This window comes from Paramormyrops kingsleyae, chromosome 2 (genome assembly GCF_048594095.1).
Source record: "Paramormyrops kingsleyae isolate MSU_618 chromosome 2, PKINGS_0.4, whole genome shotgun sequence".
Lineage (NCBI taxonomy): Eukaryota > Metazoa > Chordata > Actinopteri > Osteoglossiformes > Mormyridae > Paramormyrops > Paramormyrops kingsleyae.
In genome coordinates, this window is record NC_132798.1 from 29,094,551 (window position 1) to 29,118,968 (window position 24,418).

The window sequence follows — 24,418 nt, forward strand, 5'->3', positions numbered from 1 at the left end:
TGTACTTTGCCCTGTAATTCTCAAAGGTCTACCAAAAGAACAAAAAAAATGGCTGGCCAATGGTAATCCACTTCCTCATCCTGAATATTTTATTGGCTAGTCAGTGCCGCTTTCCAGAACACCACTCGTGTTTTAAGCTTCTGGTCTGTGCTAACAAGCAGCATGCAACCAGCTGGTCAGTACCTCCTGTCCTCCCCTGTCCTACATATTACAGATGGCACATGATAGTTTTGACAAATTGATTATTTCCATCACGCCACTGTAACTTTTTCAGTCTTACCATAAATGGGAAAAATGGCTTTTCCTCTGTAGAACTAAAGGAAACAAAATGTATTGTGAAACCCCACAGACCTCCATGTGTTCTCCAGCCTGCCTGATAACTAGCTTCCCCAGGACAGTAAAAAATGGAAGTTTGGCCCACAATGGCCCATCCCTAAACTTGAAGATCCCACTCCCTAGGGAGGCCCCATCCCTTTACTTCCTGTTGCCCCCCCTCCCCACAGGCCATATAAAGCAGTGCAGGAGGATGCTGAAAGCCAGCAGTATCAGCCTGATGAATGGGCCTCCTGTTTTATCTGTTCCTCAGCACTTAATAACCTGAAGCACAGGTCTGACCTCCTTACAACCCCAAGCCAAAAACTTTCCCAGTCAAACCCTGCAGAACAAATCTCAAACCACACAGATTTTCTCTAATCACCTAATTCATACATGTCAAACAACAATGATCTCCAAGAAGTCTCTAAATGCGGAGATACAATTAGAAATTGGAGGGCAAATCAAGGATTAAATGCCATTATTTCTACAGTACTGGTACTGGAGGGTCTGCAACTAGTTTCTGCTTGGCATCTCAGCCACATGTGGTCCACTAAGCTTTGCCTCGGCACATTAGGTCAGCTCGCACGGCCCCGTACACACCTGGGAATGGTATGCTGATGGCTCTTCCTGTTGCTCCTCTGACTAATCCCTTCTCCGCTGTCAGAGAGAGAGCCTCTTCCTTCCTGGGAGAGCGTCAAGTCACTCTGACCTAATTCCAGTCACTGGGAGCAGGGCATAATGGCGGCAGAACGGCCACACAGACGGGCTAATATTGCTCATCTCCTGCCTCGCCACAAGAGTGCTGCCGGTTCATTTCCCTCTCTTAACATGTGTCTTATCTGCCAGTGGTGCAAATGATGCCAGCACAGTGTTCCAGTTCCACACCCAGCACTGCTCGTGTACCTGTATGCAACAAAAACACCCTCCTGAGCTCCTTCAAAATAATATAATATAATATAATATAATATAATGTATTGGAGTTCCCTATTTAGATCTGAACTAAATTAAGGTTTGTCTACATTACACTGCTAGGACTATAATTCTGTTCTGATCTAGACTAATGCCAAACTACTTTTCATTTGTGCCACTACATTCTTCAATCAGTGCTAAAGTGGTAAAGCAGTCAGCAGGCTTGGTTTTGTCCACTCCACTCAATACCTGGCGGGAGTCGATGGTGACCCGGTTAACCAGTGACCGGTGCAGAACAGCTTGATGAGGCTATTTCATCATGTGTGCGCAAGACGTTAACCAGTCCAAACATGCTTCAGAGAGGATCCCGGGAGGCTAGTGATAGGGAGGCAACGTTCACTGTCATACTCATCTGAGTGCGACTTTTTAATTTAAATTTCAAGCCCCGGTTACTGGCAGATTGTTTAAAACACGCAGAGGGTGTTGTGTGGACATGCTCGCCACAATGCAGAAATAATCATAATTCTTTGCTAAAGGTCTTCATGTTTTATTCTGTCTTGGCGAATCTGTTGGGAACTCCAACGTTCACCTTGACTCCTCATAAAATGTGCAGCACCTGTTCATCCACAGTCATACATTTTTATGACTTTATTTTTATGACTTTTATTAACCACAACTGGGGTAGCGATTTCTTATACAATGATGTGTAAACACACACAGCCCATACGTAGAGTGTATATATACATTCAAAGCACGCATTCTGGAAAGCAGAGAGCTGTTTGCACCCACATATACGCTTGCTGGGAGACAGATGCCTTCTTACGTAACTGCTTATATAATATGCCCTGGCCTCTTAATAAGCATACTCCTCTTACACAGTGAGAACGGGGGTTTCTGTGGGGTTATGAACTGCTCGCCGGGCACCGCAGTTCACAGTCCATGATCAATGAACCGGGCAACTTTATGGCTTTCCAGGATGAAGGCTCGTCTAGAGGAGCTGCATCATTTTTCTCGGGTGAGAGCGGTGGCCGGTGTGCCCGCGCAAGCAATGCCAGCACTGAGACGGCACTCAGGTGGAGGCAAAATGAAACCGACGGCAGACGAGCATGTTCCTTCTCACCGGAAAACCACCCCGACCCCTACGCAGCCCCCGGCCTGAATCACGGAGAACAGGCATGCGGAGAATCTGCAGATCCCTTACCACCGGCAGTGGCCAAAGCGCCCTGAAAGAGGGATGAAGAAAGAGAGGGGAAGGGAGGACAGAAAAAGAGGGGTGGGAAAAAAAAGACCAGCATTCATTCAGACATAAAGCTTTCCTCCCTGCAGCAACACACTCTCATTCAAAGGCCTTTAGCTCCTCTTTGATGTAACTATAATTAGTCCATACACTGTGTGAAGTGTTTAAAAGAAATAAAATTGCAATGAAACAGTTCAGCGCTCCAAACACAGGTTACATGGCTGGAGCATAAAAACGCGGGAGAAATTAATCTGGCCGCGTTTGATGCGCATGATCAGAAATGTGTTTATTAAGTGGAAAGGGGAGCCGTAATTAACCCGCAGACGGCTTGTTTTCTTTGGGGCTTCTCATGTGTCAGGCGGTTCAGCCCACCCTTCCTCCCACACCCTCTGGACAATTTTCCCTTCAATTACTTGAACGTTTTACACTGCTAATTCAGGCTGGGGAGGCAGCACTTTCTTACGAGTAAACAACAAAATGAAAACAAAATTAGTCACTGGGTTAGGATGTTCATTATGTTGCCTGTGGTGCTACCACCACCCAAGCTACAGTGATGATCAGTTAATTCAGGTAGTAACAGGTGGGGGGAAGGGGTCAGAGCTGCCCCACCCAGCAATAATTCCACAGAAATAAGGAAACGTTACCCCCAGGGCTAATGTCACTCATGGGGTCCTACCCAGAGGCGGATCTAATGGGTGGCCTTGCCAGTCGTGGCCACCCCAGTTGTGACTGCAAACCAAAAAATAAAAACGAAACATGGAGCATGCATTTCTGCAAACCAGAGCTGTCCAACCTGTTGATCATGGCATGTGTCCAACTCAATTGCGAGATAATTAATGGATAATGCTCACAACTGGCAATATGTACTGAGAGGGAACCCCCCCCCCCCCGAATATTACCCCATTACCACTCCAGTAAAACCATTTTGGCTCTAGTCTGGCCACCCCATTGTACCAGGTTTGGATCTGTCCCTGATCCAACCTAAAGAATGAAAAACTGCTGTAACACACAGGGAAAAATAAATAAATGAGGGCCCTACAACTTGGGGCCCTGGGCCTTGGCTAGCCCCTGCCCCTGCCCCTGCCCCTGCCCCTGCCCCTGCCCCTGCCCCTGCCCCTGCCCCTGGCCCTGCCCCTGCCCCTGCCCCTGCATCTCCAAGCGGAGAAACCAGGTATTTGGTGTATGGAAAAGGGACCTCAGTCAGAGTACCCATCCTCCAATAGGCCATCATGTTCTGAGAGAGGGACCAATCAAAAACGTCCATTGAGGGTCCACTGAGGAGGCCTGCAGCACAGAGCCAGCGTGCAGGCCAGGAGGAAGGAGGCTCAAGTGTTAACATCACATCACTGTAGCCATGATTCTGAAGAATGATAGGAGAATGATTGGAAGAATGACAGACACTGTATACATCGTATAATGCTTCCACGGTCTCCAGGGAGCTGAAGAGGATGGATAACATTCAGTGCATTAGAGGTTTAGGTGTAACACTTTGGCTTTTATTTTGATTCACTCTTATCTCTCTAAAGCCAACAAAGCAAGAGGATAAGAAAATAAGAAAAATAAATCTAGGTGGGCACATTCTCCAGGTATTGTTTCATCCTAAAAAATACACATATGGGGAGAAAAATGTAAAAAGAATAAAAATAGATAAAATAGCTCTACGGTTTTAGTGGGTAAGTGCCCGCCCGCCTCCCCGTACTTTCAAAAGAAAAGAAAAATGGTTTAAATAATTTGGGTTCACACACAGTCTAAATGGGAATCAAAGCGGATCAAAGAATCACTGGGCCTTGCTATCAGCTGTCACCAGTTAGCAGCACTAGCACTAGCTAACAGTTCAAAAGGCCTTGGCCTTATATGCGTATAATGCAGACACAACCGATAATATATAAAATATAGAGACTGTGAAACTTCAAATGGAATAGAATGTGACAAAGCAGAATAGAGAAAGTAACTTTCCCTTGGAGGTTAAAAAGGCTCTTTTTTCCTCGCTGGGCCTCCTACTTTGCATGCTATGCACCAAAGCCTAATAGAACATTATTTTTTTAGATCCAGAGGAAGTGTAGTTTGCCGCAGGACAAGGATGAACTGGATTGTTTACAGAGGCAGCACTTTCTCAAAGAAGCTAAACGTTATTTATTTTTAATCATTCGATGCCTTTCCCACAAGCAGAGGGTGGGAAGTACAAAGGGGTTGAGAAACTATTCGTACTCACCAGCTCTACAAACGACAAGCCGCCATAACTGTGTGCGATGAAGAAGACGTTCTTTGCGGCCGATTTGGATATGAAGTTGTCCCACACGTACAGAACATGCTCCTCTGGAGTGCTGTTTTTCTGCAACAGAAAGGGGGAAAAATGCAATATAAAACCAGCACTGGTAATGTGACCGTTTCAAAACCTCGCAAACAACATGAATCCTAAATAACAAAGAGACTTTTAAAATAGTCTTTATGTAATCAATGAGCCCTGAATATTGTAAATTCCAGGGATGTAAAACTCGATAGCCTTCTGACGTAACATTTAAGTCTTAATTTGTACCACGCTGCTGAATCAATAAGGCATCCATGGACTGTAAATGTACAATCCTGAAACATATTGGTCACAAGTGGAAACAGCTGAGAAGAGAGGAATGTTAGTGTTTTAATTAATGCAACAGAGAGAGCTTCTTGCTGTGCTGTAAAAGAAAAGGGGCATTCATTACTGCATCTTCACACTGATCCTTCCGTTTGATTTTTTTTCCCATATGTACCCCGCGTTGTTACAACACGGGCCTTTCAGTAGGTCCATGCATTATGTTTTTTACTAGCTGAGCACTCTGCTCACTGACCACTGGAAACGTCATGCCACAGTAACGAGTTTCTTTAACTAGTTTCCGCAGCAGCAGATGAAAACACTCAAACTAGTGTTATAAAAGAGGTATATAAATTCCCATTTGGCTGACTTTTTGAACAAGCCGTACTAATTGCTATTGTTTGTGGCATGCCCAGTACACATCAAACACAGATGATTACTAACATATAAATTAGTAGCCTTTCTAACAATTACTAATAAATTGTTGTTTTGTCCTCACACAAATAAACAGATGGATAGATGGATGGATAGATGGATAGTCAGATAGAAATACAGACAGACAGAGATATGGAACATTTATGAAAACTGGGTGTCATACTGACCAGGGAAAAGATAAGGAGTATTTTACTTAAACGTAGACTAGACAGCAGAATGGTGCTGAAACACCATGCAATGCAACAAAGAACTAGATTCAGATCATAGCATCATTCAGCAAAAGCTTTATATTTCTCATTTTCCATTTGCACAATTGAATCCATATGTAAAATGATCTAGATAGTAACAACAGCAAATGTAATGAACATAGTTTGCACAGATAAATATATGGTCAGAGGCTCACGTAAAAACAATTTTAAGATCAAATCTTGCAACTTCGTTATGTTTAACATTTCTATGCCTTTACTAAACCGTTCTGGAGAACAGAAAGCTGTTCCTTTGTTTTTTCGAGCAAAGGCACCTGCACACCTTTTGACTTCTAGTAAATTATGGAACAATCGGGTGACTATTTGAGCATTTTGGTGTGGTTGTTATTGTTTGTTGAAAGTAATGAATTGGAATAAAACAACATCTCTGAATCCGTGATGCAACACAGTGCAACTGCAGTCCTGCCCTGATCTTTCCACTGGAGGGAAGCAGGGGTTGTGATGCCTGAAGGCCTGTGGCATTCATGTTCCCTCAAGTCTTCCTTTTCCATCTGCCTTCCCTCGTTACTCACTGTCCTCCACACTGCATTCCATCACAAACTGGCTCTCCAGCCCCTACTGACCAGCCCAGGGCACTGGGCTGACCACTGCATGCCTGTGTTGTCATGTCACTGGTCTGCCTCTGCAGACTGACAGTGGTCCTGCGTGATTCTTCACCTGAGGTGTGTGACGTGAATTCGGCTCTTTAGCTTTCTTGAAAGCACCCCGGTGGTGGCAGCTAGGACAGCACCCCACCTTCACCTCAGAGTAGATGACAAAAGCCTTAAAGAAGAGAGATCTCCCGACCTCCACCCCCCCCCCCCCCCCCCATGTCCCACTGAGACCCCTCATTACACGCACATTTACAAGGTGGGCTACAGACTGACATTAAAGGCATGCTCATTTTCCAAAAAACAAATAAATGTCACATCGCATTTCTGCGCGAGTGTTTTTCCGAGCAGCCCGCTTTGTGAGGCGCACACGTGCAGGCCGAACGTGAGCATTATGTGGAACGCAGAGAATGAAATCAGGAGTGGCCCTATTAGCGCGCAATCCAGCACGCCAGTAATGTGTGGCGAGCGTCTCAGCCCGGCAGCTGAAGGTGGTCAGGTAGCAGTCCTTATCGACTCCACACAGATCCCAACACCTGGCCGCCTCTCGGCCAGCGCATATGATTGACTACCTGCGCTGATAGCACGCGGAATTATCTAAACAACATTTGCATATTGGTGTAATTATTTCCTTGGGTTAATGAGCTCCTGCGAAGCAGCTCGCCCTCTGAGACTGCTCCCGGTGACAGGTTCACATATTTCCTGTACGCCTGCCAACTTTGACAGAATCCCCACTGCTAACCTGTTGCTAGTATTTTAAGATATGACTGTCAGGCGCATTTTATGGCCCATAATATTGTTTTCGGCGCTGCGTCGCGCACCGCTAACAACAAACACCATCTTGCCGTGATGCCCCTGTCAGCATGGACTCACGCACCAGTTGCATTATGGGGGTCACCGGCAATAAAACGGACAGTTCCCACTGCACTAATATACCTGCGATGCGATGCGCACATATTGCAGTCGCGGTATAATTGTGTTCATCTCTGCAGTTTTTCCTCACTGAATACACAGCCCTGGATATTGTATTGAGCTTTTACAGACCTGACTGACTGCAAAAATACATAGTGCCCACGGAGTAACTCCCTGCTACATCCACTGCTGCCGTGGTAGAAACACAGGGACGGGAGATGAAGCAGGCGCGGTGTGGAGAGCGACTCTCTCACTCTCGCTGCCGCCTGACAGGCACTCTTCTTCGCTCGTGTCACTTTTTCGCAAGAGCACCGTCAGACAAATTCACAGGTTTGAAAGACGGAATCCACTGTGTATTTAATGTCATTCAAACCCATCCTATTTGCTGCCTGTCTTAAAAATAGATACCCCTGCTCTATCCTGTGTAATCACAAAGACCACTGTACACATGAATACAGACTTGTATATAAAAATTATCCCTAAATTCCTCCTTTTGCAATGTAAAACAGACAGAATATGTTTCTGTACGTCATGTATATCAATAATATTCAGGTGAATACTTCATCATGATAAAATGCCCTAATAGTTTTTACCCCGTCTTGCTGATGATTTATGTGGGAAATGCAGAGCCATTATGCAATCTTAAATTATTCCCTCTTTCAACACAGACAGATAGACAGACACACACAAAGGTTTTAATTACATCTTTGTGGGGACTCTCCATTCATTTCTATGGCAAAAACCCTAATCCCAACTATGACAACCGTAACCCCTACCCAGCCCTAACTGAGTGATCAAACAAAATATATTTTAATTTTGTGATTGACATTTTAATTTTCTTAATGGCAGTCACAGATTTTTATAAAATGTAATAAAATGTATAAAGTTTCCGTTCGTGGGGGCCAGAAAAAAAATGGTACCCACAATGTCAAAATAACAGGTTCTTATCACATTGTGATATATACATAACCCATACATACAGACGCACACACACACACACAAGCAGTCAGGGCTCTTCAGAAACATGTTTTAATTTCCATTTCCTGCGCTCTGTTTACACAGCCTAATGAGAACCAGAGAGGGAAAAGCATCCTGACACAGTAAGAAAAATAACAGTAAAGCCAAGAACAATGACAAAGGCCCGACACAGGAAACTATTAATCTAACAGGCTTCAGCCCAGGATAAACAACCGCTAAGTATTTTTTTTTTACTTTCTCCTAAATCAGATTGTCATTCAAATGTGAATTAAAGTGGAGAAAAGATTAAGGAATGGCAATGCCTTTACAACCTTGAGTCCAGTTCTTAGGTGAGGGCAGGCTGATGCAACACTGAGGAAAGGTGATCAAGCTGAATTTGGACCAGTTTCCGGAACTTCTAAGTTTATTCCGCTTTAATTTGAATTCTACCACAGATGATACCACTGAGACAGATGGCAAAAACAGGAATGTTGTCCTTTTCTCAGAGCGGTGTCCAGCCACATCTGACAGAGGAATTCAAACTCTTATATACAGCAGCACCTAGAGAAGCAAGTGATGGTGCGAGTGGAGCAGGAACTGAAGAACGAATGCAGCTTGATCTTGGCTCATGATTTATTCTGTAAAAATATACAGCACATGCAACTACATGCATCCACCATGAGTGGCATTAATTGACATTCTGGCATTAATTCAACTAAATAATAAAAAAAATGTTAACTGATGTTAGTTATTTAGGCCAGAACAAAGATATTTAATAACTGAAGAAATTACTGGAACATTCTGGTTACAATATGGGAGGTCGAAGGCCATCATTGGTTGGCTGACTTGAAAAACAAGGAAGGCGGGGGGGGGGGGAGTTGGGGGGGGGGGGGCGTGTGTGGGGCATCAACACTTTCACTAACCCACACTCTGTTCATTTACATCCAGAATATTTCCCTTTTGGTGTTTAACATTAATATTTTCATTATGGTTAATAATTAAATATTAAACAAGAACTCTGTGCAATTACATGTTTCATATTAACACCTCAGTCATTAGTAAGTTAGACCTTGATGCTGGATGTTTGCATGAATTCAAATACAAATCTGCTTCCTTCTTCCCATTTAAATATTCTAACAGGGGACCATTATTCCTTATTTAGAGGAAAGTCCCTCATACAAAAACACTGAAGGAGTAAGTGAGCGGAGCAGAGAGGTTACGTTGCCGACACATAGCTGTGAGTGATGGAGATGACGGGGCACCTCTTGATGCCCATTATGTTCCCTCAGAGGACAAGTCGCTCTCGAGACGCGTCTCCAGTGTTCAGTCCCTAGCAGGAGAAGGTGTTAATAAGATGAAGCTTGTACATCAAATATGCATGCCGCTACGGGTGATTAAATCACCGGGGCCTCCTGCTCCTCATGACTTGGGCTGTGTGTCTACATGCGTACACATTGTGCTATGTGAAAAGCAGGCTTAGTGTGCAGTCGAGCGATGACAGACATACAGCCCGTCTTGGAGTGCTCACTAAATGTAAAAAGAAAGGTTAAGAAAATAAATGACCGTATGAACCAACGCTCTTAGTTTCCTTGGGTTAGGAAGTGCATATACGCAAAGAAGAGCAACAAGCACACACAAAGGTGCTCATGCTCACTGACAATAAGAGAGTGGAGGCAGCAGGTATGAGGGAAAGGGATGGGGCGGGACAGCAAGACGCATGGCAAAATCTGAACATGCTAATGAAGATTATCATGCCCAGACAGTATAAAACTGTGACCTTGCAAGCAGTAGACTAATCTACCAATCCCGTGTAGTACATTGTTCCAAATCAATAACTAATTAACAAAGTACAAAAGAAGTTGCTTGGTTTTTTGAGATGCCCTGTTGAAACAGCCTTTTAGCTGTGCATGCACAGAAAGGTCATCTTTGTGACATCTCTGCCAGCCAGCCTGTCATTCCGGCAGTCAGATTGAATTAAGAGTTGCGATTAATTAACACATGTTGAACAAATACAGTGCAGGTTCTGATAATGACATGGTGAGTGGTTAGTTTGATATGAATTTCAGGCCAAAACTTAACTGAACTGAGTCTGAACTGTTTCTCGGTTGATCTGAGGAAAAAAATGGGAGCAACCAGAGCAACAGTTTAGGAGGATGGGGGCCAAAGCTCCTGATGCTGAACAGCTTCAGAGGGACCTACAGAGACTGTTGCATGAGCATCACAAACTGACCAGAACTCATATGATAAGTGTGACCCCTGACATTACTTTCAAGAAGACCTTGTTACTCTGCCAGCGCTATGGTCACTGTCTGAGGTTGCATCAGAGCTCTGCAAGGTCAAAGTGCACCAGGTCCATCCTTCACAGTACATCGAAAGCAGTAATAAAATGAAGGAGACATAGGGGTGATCCGCAGGCACATTAGCTGAGAAACTTCATGGAATACATACAGCCCTCCTATGACATCTCCTGTGACCAAATGGAACATTAGTCCATGGATGTGTAGGGAGCCTCAAAAAAGATGTACGAGATGGGCATTGGGAAGCAGTACATCTCAAAAACATGGCCCTGGACAAGAATCTTCTTCCCCTCAAGGAATAGAGAAGGTAAAACAAGATATAAATAATGCATTGCATCCCTTAAAAAATACAGTCCATAAGGTGCACAGTATATTCAAACCACCCTTATACATAAAATGTGTCACCTTCAGCCAATGAACAACTATTATAAATCCTATTATTTTTTATTCAGGGGACATGACAATATTTTGTATTATCAAACATAAAGTTACACCACAATGGATTACTCTCCTTTACTTCTGAGTAAAGAGCCTTCAGATACCAAACATGCTTAATTTTTAACTCAAGTGCAGAAATACATCTGTGCCTCACTTTACACTCCTTTCAGATTGGAATAATGTATAATATATATCAATGGCGGGCTGGGCACACCTATGAATTTCAAAGTTTCCATTGTTTTTTCACCTATGTAGAAATGTGTCTGGTTTTTGTCCATCAAAGAAAAAAAAGAACAATATACTAATTCTGCTTTTGTACAATTCACCTGATATGTAATATGAATAAGTTAGAAAGATACATTTCATGAACTACTTCAAGTTAGTGAAATGACCATATATACAAATTATGGTCGCCCTAATACATATGTGGCAACTGAAAACACAAGCAGAATTTCATACAGGAACAGAAATTCTGCTCCTGTTAAAAAAAAGAAGAAGCAACAATAAGAAATGGTGAAGAATGAAGCACAACAATCGTTTGCAAAAGTGAGTAGTTGTAAAGAACATCCCAGTTCACTATTTACTGAGGCTTGCTCTTTTTACAGAGGCGCAACTATAATCTGTCCAGTCAACCCTGAGTGAAGTCTTTGGAGACTTAAGCTATGAATGTGTTTTTGTTCATGCTATTCCTCCGCTTGGCTGACAGAAAATAGGTAACTGGATTAGTGCTGAAATTCAGAATAAAGTGAACTCCCTAAACTTCTGTAGAGCAAGTGCTCAGAAACCCAGCATCGCTAAACATGAGGCAATGGACTGTGATCTCGGAGAGGCTAGAGATTAGCTAAGGGTTGGGAGGTTAGACACTATGAACTGTGGGCTAAAAAGTAAGATTCCTAAAAGCTGTTAAGGGCTTATTAATGTGTGTAAGGAAGCGTATTAATCAACTCAAGTCTATGGTGGATGCTGCTTGCAGGCCCCCGCTCTTGGGTATGCAGGTGGTCCGCTGCTGGGCTGCGCGGAGGCTGGAGAGGAGGCGGCTCGCAGAGCACAATGGTACTATAATAGATGAAAAACTCCCAGCAAAAAGACTTGATTTGATCACCCCAGGAAAAAAAAAGAAAAGTGCCTCCCCTTCCAACCCCCATCCCCTGCTTACATATCTAAATGAAGCAGTGCCTCTAGGGGCTGGAAAATGAGGAATAGGACAAAATTTGGAGACTATTATCTAGATTTATTTAGAGCAGGGAAGTAAATTAGCGGACTCAACGTTTACTTTGTCACGGCTCGCTGGCGTGAGTTTCCTGTTAGCGGTCAGAGCACACGCGCGGGCCTATCCGAGAGGGGAAGGCACTGCTTCCCAGCTGGGGATCAAGGCGAGCCTGGAAACCAGTTGGGTTACCCAAAATTGCTGGGTTTCCTTCACACTGTACTGCGGTGGTGGTGGTGAGATGGCCGCTACTGCAGATGTATCTCAGAGTGTCACTCCATGATGAGAGGGGGTGGAGAAACAAAAGCAACCTTCCCGGTCAGAGGTCAAGGGATACTGGGGTGACAGGTCGTTGGGTCCTGACAAGGCTGGCAACACAACTGTGCCCCCCCCCCCCCCCCGCCCCCCGCGACGTGGATCCCCCAGCGTTCCTGTCCCGCTCACCAGAAGGAGACAGGAACTCCTCCACAGGTTTATTGCTAATCTGTTGACATTTGCTGCCTGCGTTAGCTGTCTGTCGTCTGTTGTTCGGCTGGGCAGATGGTCTCAGAAACAAGAATTACCTTATTACTCTGTGAGCATTAAAGAATAGCACATCCTGGCTGGTTTGTCTGAAACCATGTGTACTGACAGGAAAAAGGACCCTCCACAGAGGTACAATCACACTCACACATTAACAGCCAACCAACACTGAAACTGGGGCTTCCTCTCCAGTGTGCTCATTCACTGCCGACAGCGTAAATCACCTACTTAAAAGGGAATTCCTTCCAAACACTGCATTAAGTTAAATGTTCTTCATAGCAAATGGATTTTACATGTATGGAAGTGGCATTGTGCATACCTCGAGCACAAACCAGGCACATAAACACAAACTTTTTAACATCAACATAGTATTTGGAAACAGTTATTTGTGGCAGCAGAAATGATGCTCTCTGCAAATCACCAGAATCTTTTGATATTAAAATCAGCACCCATGTGTAGTCCTTCATTTTTACGTTTACAACAGAACATTTGACACCTCCTTCCCTGCTTTCTGGTTGTAATCCTCAGTTTCCCATGACCCCTCAATGCTACAGATGGCAGAGAGTAGTTTAGATAATGGAAAAATGTCTTCTGGGAACTGTATTAAGCTACCAGTGCAAGATGTAAATCCCATTCTCATTTGATTACTGAAAAAATAAGCCTGCTTTCTACCATAATACACATAGTACGCAAGAACAGCATTCAAAATTACAGAACGTACCTTTGTGTGGATTTCCCCCTTGTGAAATGATAAAGGAAGCAAATGGCCAAAATATTTAATAATTTACTGGACATTTCATCCCCTTATTTACAATACAAATTTCTAACATGTCACCAATGTCATCATCCAGGTGGTCTAACATTAAGCTCGAAACCTGTTATTTCTGTATGATCTCACAGTTAACCCGATTTGACGCTGCAAGTAAAACAAAAAGCAGTGATCGGAGAGCCAGCAAAAACGTTAAACGATAAAATTAATGGGAAGCTTCAAAATGAACAAAAAATAGGGGACACCCACAAGCACAGGAGCGCCGTCGATTACTTCTGTTCCCAGTGACTCCCCTGTCAACGAAGGCATGATATTTGGAGACCTGTGCCTGTTCTGCCGCAACACGAAATGCAGAAGTCGAAGCACCTGGCCCACACTTTGCATGTCATCTGCTTGGCGAGGTTACGGCAGTGCGCGGAACGCCAGCACAGGCTAATGTCAAAATGTGAATAATATTGCGTGCCCCCCTGCAGAAACAGAAAACCATGGGCAGGACGGCTCTAACGATCTCACGCTGCTCACATTACAAAGTGCAAAGGTTTGGGCAGACAGAGAAATAAAGAGCAAGGGTCTGGGCCTCCCTCATTATAGGCTTGCAGAGCCATTCCATATGAAATATTTATTAAGATATTAATACCAGCTCTCCCCCTTCATCCTGCCTGCAATGGTATGCTCACACATGTCTCCCTGGCCTCCTACACAGCAGTTAGTCCACAGAGCAGCAGTGCCCAGTATATCATCATGGGTTTTAATCTAGGACACACACAATCACTCACACATTTCATATAATCCTAACATTGTGGGGACACTCCATTCATTTCTATGGGCATGACCCTAATCCTAATGGTGATATGCACCACAACCCCCACCCTTAACCATAAATAACCAAGCAAAATACAAGCTGTTTTAGTTTTTGTTTGCCGTCACAGATTTCTATAAAATTGAGGTTTATATTGTGGGGACCTGAAAAATATTCAATCTGATAAAGAAAAATACACACACACACACACACACACACACCGCTAATATTATCTGCAAAGGCCTACGCAAGGTGACGAAACAGCAGTCCAATGTGTGTCAATGTGTCAGGCTGCAGTGAGGCAGCCTCGCCTCCTTCCTCTGATGACACGACCTTTGGGGGGGGGGGGGGGCTTTCCTGGCGTGTTTCCTCAATGCTCTCGCAGTGAAGAGGGCGGCTCGTGAGGCAGCTCCTGAGAACACGACGTGTGTAAAGGTGGAAGGCGAGGTGACGCTGGTGCTGGTTTACTGCGAGGGCAGAGCCAGCATTATGCTGCGGCTTCTTTATGGACGGAGGGAGAGGCGGAACGCGGCTTTTCACTGGAAACCGGCGGCAGGTGTAAATAACAGACACTTATTCCGCATTACGCTACATCTAAAGGTACAATCAAGAGGGAAGCGCTGGGGGCTCTGACAGCTGACAGACCACAAATGAGTCAGGCAGCTGTAAAAACTTTTGACTCATGGAGTGCTGCTTTCGCAGAAGCTGCTGTGCCGATGCCACTGAAGAACAATAATGGAATGACGCTCCACTCGTGCAAGTTCCTTCCCTCTGATGCCAAAGCCCCCCCCCCCCATGCCGCTTTGGAACGCCGTTGTCTGAACACACGTTGTTTTCCTGGAGAAACGTTTGGGCGCGTGCGTGCCATACAGACGGGGTTACTGTAATAATGCGTGTGATAAGTTAATATGGGCTCCATTTCAACATTTTTCAACTGCCCTTTGTAATCAGCATAATTACAACTGGGGAGGGGAGGGGGGTCCAGGCAATGTTTTCTGACCAGATGAACCCATGGAGGACAAACAGGGAAATTACATGCATCCACACACAAGCACACACTAACAAAGTCAGACACGCATGCGCACTCCCAGCATGCCGCTCAGCCGTGACCCAGCCCTCACCCGAATAGGGATCTGGTCGGTCTGCTTCTCCTTCTGCGGTTTGCGATACTTCTCGTAGAAATCACGTTTCTTCTTGCCCTCCTTTTCCTCCTTGCGCTCCCGCTTCTCAGCCGGCTCGTCCGGGCCGTCGGGCGAGACCTCTGCCGCCGGCTTCTCCGGCTTCTCCACCTCCAGGTAGTTCTCGTTGGGGTTGAGGACCATCACGCCGTAACCCTCCTGGGCGACCCCATCAATGAGACCAAAACGGAGAGAGAAAGGAATACGGAACAGCCGTCAGCATGGCTACCGCCCACAAAGGAATAGTGAAAAGGTGGTGTCGGTGCTAGGTCCGAGAGGGGGGGGGGGGCCGCCATCCAGGCAACAGGCATTAAGGGAAACAGTCACCACAAAGGGTTTATAAAAATGCGATTTAGGGTGAGGCATTAGAGGAGAGATTAGCAGAGAGTGACAAGCACCTCATACGGGGAGCTACAGCGCATGTTTTCAAAGGGCATGTGTCAGTCACAATCAAAGCCGATCGATTCCAGCATCAGTCAGCCTCCGCGCCCACAAGCCCGCCAGCACACGGCACCCCTCGCTGCCCTTTTTTTTTTGGCAAGAAACACAATGTAATGCGAGTTCCGCGAACGCGTGTCTCTGCGGTCTGGAGTACATTTCTGACATTTGTCCCTCATTCATGTACGTGACACAAACGCCCATCGACCGCTTCAAACTCCTTTTTTTTTGTCCAGTGACACACGTGTATAATACTGTTATGCACTGCCCCAATTCCCCATTCTCTAAACAGCTAAGGCAATACATCAAAACAGTAATGTTCATGAAATAATTTATTAGAGCATTATGCTATTTCCATAAAAATTATATTAAATATTATTCTCATGTACCTCAAACATCTTGAAAGTATGGCGTGAGTAATAAAATGTTCCAATTCAACGAAGGTATTTCAAAAAAGCTTACTCAAGGTAATGAGATTGAAATACCTCCCAAATGTGACACCTAACACCCAATGTGAGCAGAAGGCTACACCTCTCCATTTTAACAAGTATGACATCAACAAGTCCCTCCTTCACCCAGACAATCCCAGAGAGGTGATAAAATCTGCTCTTCACCATGTGCCTTTAGCACAGCATTTTTGTTGACAACAGCAAAATGACACATTCACACTTCTGGGGACTTTAATATTATAAGTTTCTCGCTCCTTAACATAAATGTGAAACCAAATTCTCATTTCACGAGACATACTGCAACTTCTTATCTGAACAAATCAAACCTCATCAGGATTGCTGAAGATATATTTAAATAAGCTGGCTATTAAAATGCTTTATTCATCTAGTATGCTTAATAGAACCCGATTGTGCAAATCACATTAACAGCTAACAGATTTACCACCAGCAAGAAAATGCTTGCACAAAAACCTAAAATAAAAGCAACTTTCGGCCCTAAGGCATTTGAGTATTAAACATTACACAGAAACATACAGATTTACATTTTACAATAAAACTTCAAAATAACAGATGTGTCCTTTCTGAACGCTCCTTCACAGACTTGCATGAATAAGACCTTTGGGCAGCATAAGAAGCACCCATGTGACCAGTCTGGGGTTCCTCTCCCTGGCAAAGCAGCGGTGCAGTTCCTGGCAATAAGGGCCGCCTCGTGCTTTGTGCCACTGCCCACTGGTGGCAGTCTGGGTGAATGACTGGCAGAAAGTCTCTGCTCGGGGCCCAGGCAGGGGGGCCGGTAGGCAGCACCCCCTGACTGCCGGCAGACTTTAATGAGGTAACCTTCACTGTTAGTCTGTCCACGTGAAGTAGATTTGTGCGACGCAGGGTCTTGTTTCTTCATTACAGGTTGCCACGGCAGGGCTGGTAGATTGCTGGTGTCCTGGTCCCCATCATTTACTGCAGCAGAGAGAGGTCCCCGAGGTGGCGGGCCTGCATTTGTCTTTCCTTCTCTCTTTATTTATCCTCCGCTGGGCTACGCTTGCATTCAGGAATGGGGATGAAAAGCAGCAAAGCGAAAGGGCGCGCTGTGCCTCTTATTTCATAGCCGCTTTTAGGCTTAAACGGCAGGGCTGCCAGACACGCTGTGTGGTACCTGGGACAGCTGAACATCTACATGCGCTACATGCTAATTTAAACACCGCTAATAACAAATGCCAAAGGCTATCAATGTAACAGAGTGCTAAGTTTGGCTTTACAGGTCCCTGATTTGATCAAATTATAGTGTAATTAACTGGACAAAAACGGAATTCAGATTTTATTTGGATTCAATTGAATTTATATAGTATGCCAACAAACATTATAAATAATGAAAATTAAATTTGCAATTCCAAAATAAAATTTGTATATCACGACTGTTACTGTAATTTCTTGAGTGATAACGGTAATAGTCTGAGTTTATATTAAAGTGATTACCAATTACTGCATAATTTATTTATGAATGATTTATTGTTGATTAACGATGCTAACGCTGCAGACTTGCTACGCAGGAGGAACCCAGCTATTTGAGAGAAGTTGTGCACACCTCTGCTGCATGGAGCGTGATCCCTGCCTGGCGGGCCTCCCCTCCGGCCCCTCGCGCACACAGCCTTCCCATGGCCCTCCGAGCCCAGCTCCAGCCACCCGGGGCAGGGGCCAGTGGTCAGGGAGGTCACCCCAGCGCGCGCTGGGGGGCAGACCCCGGGAGCCCCTGCACTGGCCATGCTGTTAAGTGCTCTTTTGTCTGGCTGTCTCCATCCTGTCAGCACTCCGGCTAAAAAGCGGCAGGCTCCGTTCACACAAGGCAACAATGGCCTCCGTCAGGAAGCTGTCCGCAGACTCCATGCTGGAGCGATACCCCTCAGAATGCGCTCTGTGTCACCGCAGCGCAATTAGTGATTATAGATTGCCATTGCATGCATATTCATTCATTCAGCTGCATATTTTCATTCTACACTGTTACAACTGAATTTGGATAGACTGAAATGTTTAGTGTGGCTAAACCATCAGGTAATTTAAGTCAGGTACTATACAATTTAAAATGACATATTATTATTTTTCCCTTTGTATAATTATTCTGTTAAGCAAACATTATTACTGCATTGATTCAAATAGCTTCAAAATAATATGCCATGGAAACAAAAGGGATTTTTTTTTAACAGTACAGTAGAATATCCTCTCATTCTTAGCTAAAGGGAAAGAGAATTAAAACACCCTCGATGAGTAAAGCACTGACACATCTTCACAAACAAGTTTAAAAAATAAATTCCGTCGACGAAATGTAAGAAGCCTCGTGGACATACTTACGGATAATCCACTTAGGTAGCTTTATTTTCCTTTGAAGCATACAATTTCATGTTGCAGCATGGTGAATTTTGGACAGGGCTATTTCAGCGTCAGGGAGAATCTGCATGTGTATATATTTGTGTGTGCCTGCCCATGTCACACAGCTGTATTTAAGAACGGCTGAAACACAGGGCCTGCATTTTCTTTAAGCAGAGCTCTTGCACTCATGTCTGGGAATCGCCCTCACTGATTGGCACGTACAGCTCTGGAGGCTTAAGGCACAAGCACAATCCCCCGTCAGCCAATAGGAGGGCAAGGAAAGTATGAGATGTCAAGACACGGAAACTTGGCTGGAGCCAAATGGAGAGTTCGGAGATCTGATTAAGGAAGCACAGTCGAGTCTCCAGAGTGTTCCGTGAGTGCGTGTGTGTGTGCGAGCGTGAAAGAAAATGTAATTTATCAAAACTTACAGATGTACAGTCGTGCAATGAGTCTTCAGATAATACAGGTCAACACAAACCGGGAGGAAACACACAGGCGTACCTATGCGGAGTCCCCTATCTTTCTGCCCCATTAGATGCAGGATGCAGGCTTGCGACCCCGTCGGAACAAGAATGTAAATACTGTAGTACAGATTCCACCCTTTGGCTGCTTAGACCCGGCTCTCAAGGCCACCCTGCTCTGCGTGACCTTGGCTGTCAGTGGCTCTATGTGGGATTCTTTAGCATGCAAGGACCCATTACTGCCTTCTTCCCAGAAAGCACACAGCTCGGCCTCTATGGCTCACAGCTCTGCTCACGCGTCATGGCGGATACAGGGGGAAGTGCACGGCTGCGCTCTGCCACGCCTGCGGACATGCGGCCCGCTCCAGATAAACACGAATAAATCACCGTGCTGCACTTTGAAACAAAACTCTTGTATTTCTGCCTGCATTATCTTCTTAATGTTCACAGCATTAATAAAGACTGCAAATATCTGCTTGTAGCACGTACACAAACCTTAAATATCACAACTAGAAATCAGCAGAAATCAGGCTGAACTAATGGCTCTGTTATGCAAATTGTTCAACTTATTTGATTTAATGCTTCTGTAGTTTGTTTTCTTTGGGAAAAGCATAAACACTTTCCGGATGTATTTCATGCTGATTAATACAATAAAAGAATTTTAAAATTCTGCAAAAAAATGTAATAATAATAATACATTTTCCAAAAACTCACTGAGGCCAGACTTACAGTGTATCAAAATAATAAAAAAATTCATTTTGATATAATAACATAATATATAGAACAGAAATATTCAAAAATAACAATAACAGTGTCTTCTTCTGAGAATTATAATTTTCCTTTCTAAAATAGAAGAAAAAAATAAAATGAAAACTTTAAACACCAAAGCACAAGTTTCATTACTTTTTTTGGATGTTAGTAAACAAGGACTGTAATTTTAATACAATAAAATGGTGCTGCACTTAATCATCGTCATCCTTATCATTACTAATATTTTGACAATTAAAACAATTCATTATTAACATTAAAGCACTTATAAAATGACCCTACACATATGCATATCCATAATATCTTGTGTGTATGTATGTATATGTATATACATACATACTCTTTATAGCAGACTAATTTTAAAAACATGAAATTAGTTCAAAATAAACTTGCACAAAGGAAGCCAGAGAACTTTGAAGCACGCGTCCCCAGCGCCTTCCCTTTTCATGCCTGCTGCTCTTCGTTCCCTCCGCCTGCTCTGGGTGGCTCTGTTTATTTTAAGCACCTCGAATCGGGCGTCAGTCATGAGCGATGTGCATAGCCCAACCTGCGACATTTCATTGTGCCGCTGATACGCCTTTCATACGCCGCTCACCGCTGCGCCTGAAACAAAAAGGTGCGCATCCCTGCGCCCCCCCCCCCCACCCCGTGATTCCGAGACGCTCATAAGAAATGGGACGCAGACAGCTCTGGCCCATCCCTCCTCTGTCAGGTGGCCTTTCTGCCACTGAGGCACCTCGCCTGACCCCCCCCACCCCCACCCCCCAGGACAGCTCAGGCCCCCGCCCTGATACACTGTGTCAATGCCGCATGTCGCCGGCCCCATTCAGCCACACGCACCCCCTTGTTCCGCGAGTGCAAGCGGTGATAAATGCAATATTAGCCTTGTCCCTAAATACAGAAAGGATATATTGCCTTCAGAAGAGCCTCTTAGGGACATAAACTACAATGCAGCAATACATCACTGCGCTACCCAGGGAGAACAGGCATATCAGCTCTGTAAGGGAGCCTATTTTATGAGCTCTCTTAATGCCTTATTGTTATATGATTTGAATAAACAGGTTAACAAGGAGGGTGGTCACCGGCGGCAGCTAATAACCGCTTACAATGGCACTAACAGCCAACACGGTGTGTTAAAAAATAGACAAACAAACCGCACTTCATATGAAGGCTCTGTTCTTCAGGCAGACGGCGAGCAGCAGAGTACACCTCCTCTAACGCTGGGATCGTGGGACAAGGTGGCACCATCGTGTATCCATTACAGACGCATGTGTGTTAGAGGGACACAGCGCTCGATGCTCGATGGGCTCCCGCCTCGGTAAACAGCCGCTCCACCTCACATCAGACAAGTGAAATTTGTCAAAGCTATTGATCGTGTGAGTAAATGTTACAGAAATCATTTGTCAACTCCTACCGGAAGACAACATGTCAATGTTTTACTGAAACATAACTGTAAACACAGAAAGGCTGGCATGTACACTACACACTGGGACGACTTCTATAAGCAGCAAACAAATTCCCTTAATCGTACAAGGTAATTCAGCTAGGCAAAAAATCTTTCTGAGTGATATTACTAGTATGGTAATACTACAGAAGAGGTTATTTATTTCATTTAAGTCATATGATAGTATACAGGATAGTTATATTATTAATGTTAGTAAAGTATAGTATAGTTATACTATAATAGCAATACTATAACAGAACAATGCGGAGGCAAAAGTATTTTTTGTTTTAAAAATTATTAGTAATATAATTTTCCCAATAATAGCAATTTATCTTCCTTTTGATCCTATTATTACACAGCAATATTTTCAATAAAATCTGACAAACTGCTAACAAAAATGAAGAACAGCAGCTGAATCAGCCTGTTTGGATTTGTTTTCCAGAAACACTCAAAAGCAGAAATGTCACGACCGTTTACTGTTTTCAATCCGGTCCCAGACAGCGAGGCTGACTGTCAGTTAACAAACTGCTGCTTAAGCAATGCAATCACCATCCGGCTGAAGGCAGAGCACAAGCACCACGCTCACGTTTAAAAATAAAAAAAAAATTTAAAAAAGGGGGGAAAAAAAACTGTGCAGCTCATCCGTGGTGCTGACAGTCCTTAACGGGACCTGCACTCTTAACATGCCTCGTGCATGTGAGGCATTTCATTTTATATCAGACAGCTGTGTGAAGGATACAATGGGAACAATAGGAGGAAAAGACAAAGAAATCTGGAGGTAAAGCAGAAAAAATATATATCTATTGTTATGCCTTAAGCACTTTGATTTATATTTCTATATTGTTTCCCCTCAGCATACGCATACATTTTTAATGAGAGCGATGGGGGATATATATCACAGAATGATAGCTGCTCCCCAATATTCTTGTCCAACTATTTAAAATATAAATCAAACCTCGGTAAGCAGACGACAGGGGAGAGAGGGCCAGCCTAATGCTGAGTGCTATGCAAATGCATCTTCCCCCCCTACATATTTTTTGGTGCATGCCGGGAACGTGTGGGATGGGGCTGAGGGAAGCGGAGGGCCGGCACCCTCAGAGCGACCCCCGAACAGACACTGGGCCGGCCCGCCAGAGCCACAGCATATGGTTCCGGGATGAAGCCGCACCATTCACCTGGGGGGGGGGAGCTGCTCTGCCGAGGGGTTAACAGTCCCAGGGAGGACGCCAAATCAGCAGCCGCCCAAAGAAGGCCGTCCCACAGGTCCATGCACGCCGAGCGGCCCTCAGCGGAACCCGGCGTCCGTGACCTTCTGCACGCCCCATATGGAAGCTGGCGGGAGCGCGGAGGTAAGAGGGGCGTTCAGCACTGCCTCAACACTGGATGCCTGGATAAGGGGCCATATGACGAGGAGCAAGCGCCACACCATATGTAGAGGCTCAGTCCAAGGTGACAGCTACTCGATAAACATCACTCCCCACTTAGGGCGCTTGGGGGGGGGGGGGGGGGCTCACAAGCAGCACCCATTCTCTCCCAAAATAATATTAAAACATTGTACTTAATGTTCACTTTGTGCACCTGAAGGAACGTCGCCTACATATACAAACACACACAATGCTATGCTTTAGCTATACATATAAAATGCTAATGTTCTCCGTCTAATAGCCTGTAAATATTATTTTCTTACTAAACTACACCAGCCAAACTGAATTAAATAGTTTTAAGATCAAAAGCTTATTTTTGCATAGTTTTTTAAGCAGTCTGAGTGACACAGCAGGTCTGTTCTGTAACTTCAACAAGCAGCTTTCAGTGCTGAACCACTACACCTCCTACTGCTTTACCTTTTATTATAAATTAAAAATACACTGCAGATGCATACCAGAAAAGGCACCAAACACAAAGACACACACACAGGTTTGTAATTGTATCTTTGTGGGGACTCTCCATTCATTCCTGTGGGGAAAACTCTAATCCCAACGTGACGACCTTAACCCCTACCCAACCATAACCTTAACCATAAGTAACCAAACAAAATATGAGACTTTTGGCATTTTTACTTTTCTGATTGCATTCAGATCTTTATGGGGACCCGAAAAATGGTTCCCACAACGTCAAAAAAAAACAGGTTTTTATTACATTGTGGGGGACATTTGGTCCCCCCAAAGTAATATAAGCCTAATCCACACACACACACGCACACACACACACATATATATACACATCACAGCACAAACTGTAGCATCATTTAAACCTGCCAATGATAAAATGGCTGAATTATATTAGTTGGTCCACTGAATGGCAAAAAATACAGATCCCATTCTTTTCTTTTCTGCTTAGCACTCAGATGACTGTCCCAGACTTAGGCTTTGCTGTCAATCTTGCAGAACATTATGACCTTTGCTGCACACTAAGGTCAAAGGTCAAAGTGGATTCCCTTGATTTCTACCATATTGTTGTGGCCTAAGAGAGCCAGGGAAGGACCACAGAGATTTTTATAAAATATGTTCAAGCCCCTTCGTTTCCGTCTATATCCTGCTGTTATTCTGCGTGTAACCCCAGTTTTAGTAATGAAAGACAGGAACAAGGCCCTTAAGAAGAGGGAGTTGGGGATGCAGGGCTGGCTTCCCCGACGTCATGGTAATTGTACAGGCTACCTGCCATGTAAATAGACGGTCTGCTTTCTGTCCAGGATTACAACACGACGGGTGCACGAGTCAGGTGAGGTCAGAGCAGCCAATCACAGGGCCCAATTGAAGTGTTAAAGTAAATATAGCTGCAGCCCAGCTTGAAAAATACCCCCTCCATTATTTTAGCAATTTTCTCAAGACGTGACCAGAGTGTGAAGAGCCCCGAATTGCTGGGAATGTGCCGTCTCTGTAACCTGCATATATGTGCTCGGTGCTACATGTGAACAGCTCACGAAGCCACGAGAAGCACGGCAACAGTGACTCCCATAACATGCTTACAGAACCATGAAACATGGCACATGTCAGCAGCCCGGAGTGTCTTTCATTACACGTGTACAGAGCCATGAAACACGCCACACGCCAGCATGCTCCTTGTTCCCCGATTAAAAGGAAAATGGCACCTGGTGTAA

General features: G+C 44.5%; 1 protein-coding gene and 1 long non-coding RNA gene across 9 annotated transcripts in view; both read right to left on the bottom strand.

Annotated features, from left to right (window-relative positions):
* Positions 1-24,418, bottom strand: part of arb2a (ARB2 cotranscriptional regulator A) — a 133,182-nt gene that overhangs the window by 62,993 nt on the left and 45,771 nt on the right. For 6 of the 8 annotated variants that reach the window (XM_023818277.2, XM_023818275.2, XM_023818279.2 and 3 more), the window contains 2 exons: positions 15,344-15,559; positions 4,674-4,793 (listed from right to left, as the gene is read on the bottom strand). In XM_023818277.2, coding sequence (XP_023674045.1) covers positions 4,674-4,793; positions 15,344-15,559 — 336 coding nt within the window. Of the gene's footprint in view, positions 1-2,300; positions 2,448-4,673; positions 4,794-15,343; positions 15,560-24,418 lie in introns of those variants that run through there. The other 2 variants (XM_023818281.2, XM_023818280.2) reach the window with 2 other exon arrangements.
* LOC140587600 (uncharacterized) lies at positions 9,079-13,761 on the bottom strand. The gene is made up of 3 exons (XR_011989238.1): positions 13,673-13,761; positions 10,270-10,300; positions 9,079-9,520 (listed from the first exon to the last, which is right to left on the bottom strand). It is a non-coding gene; the product is annotated as an uncharacterized lncRNA (long non-coding RNA).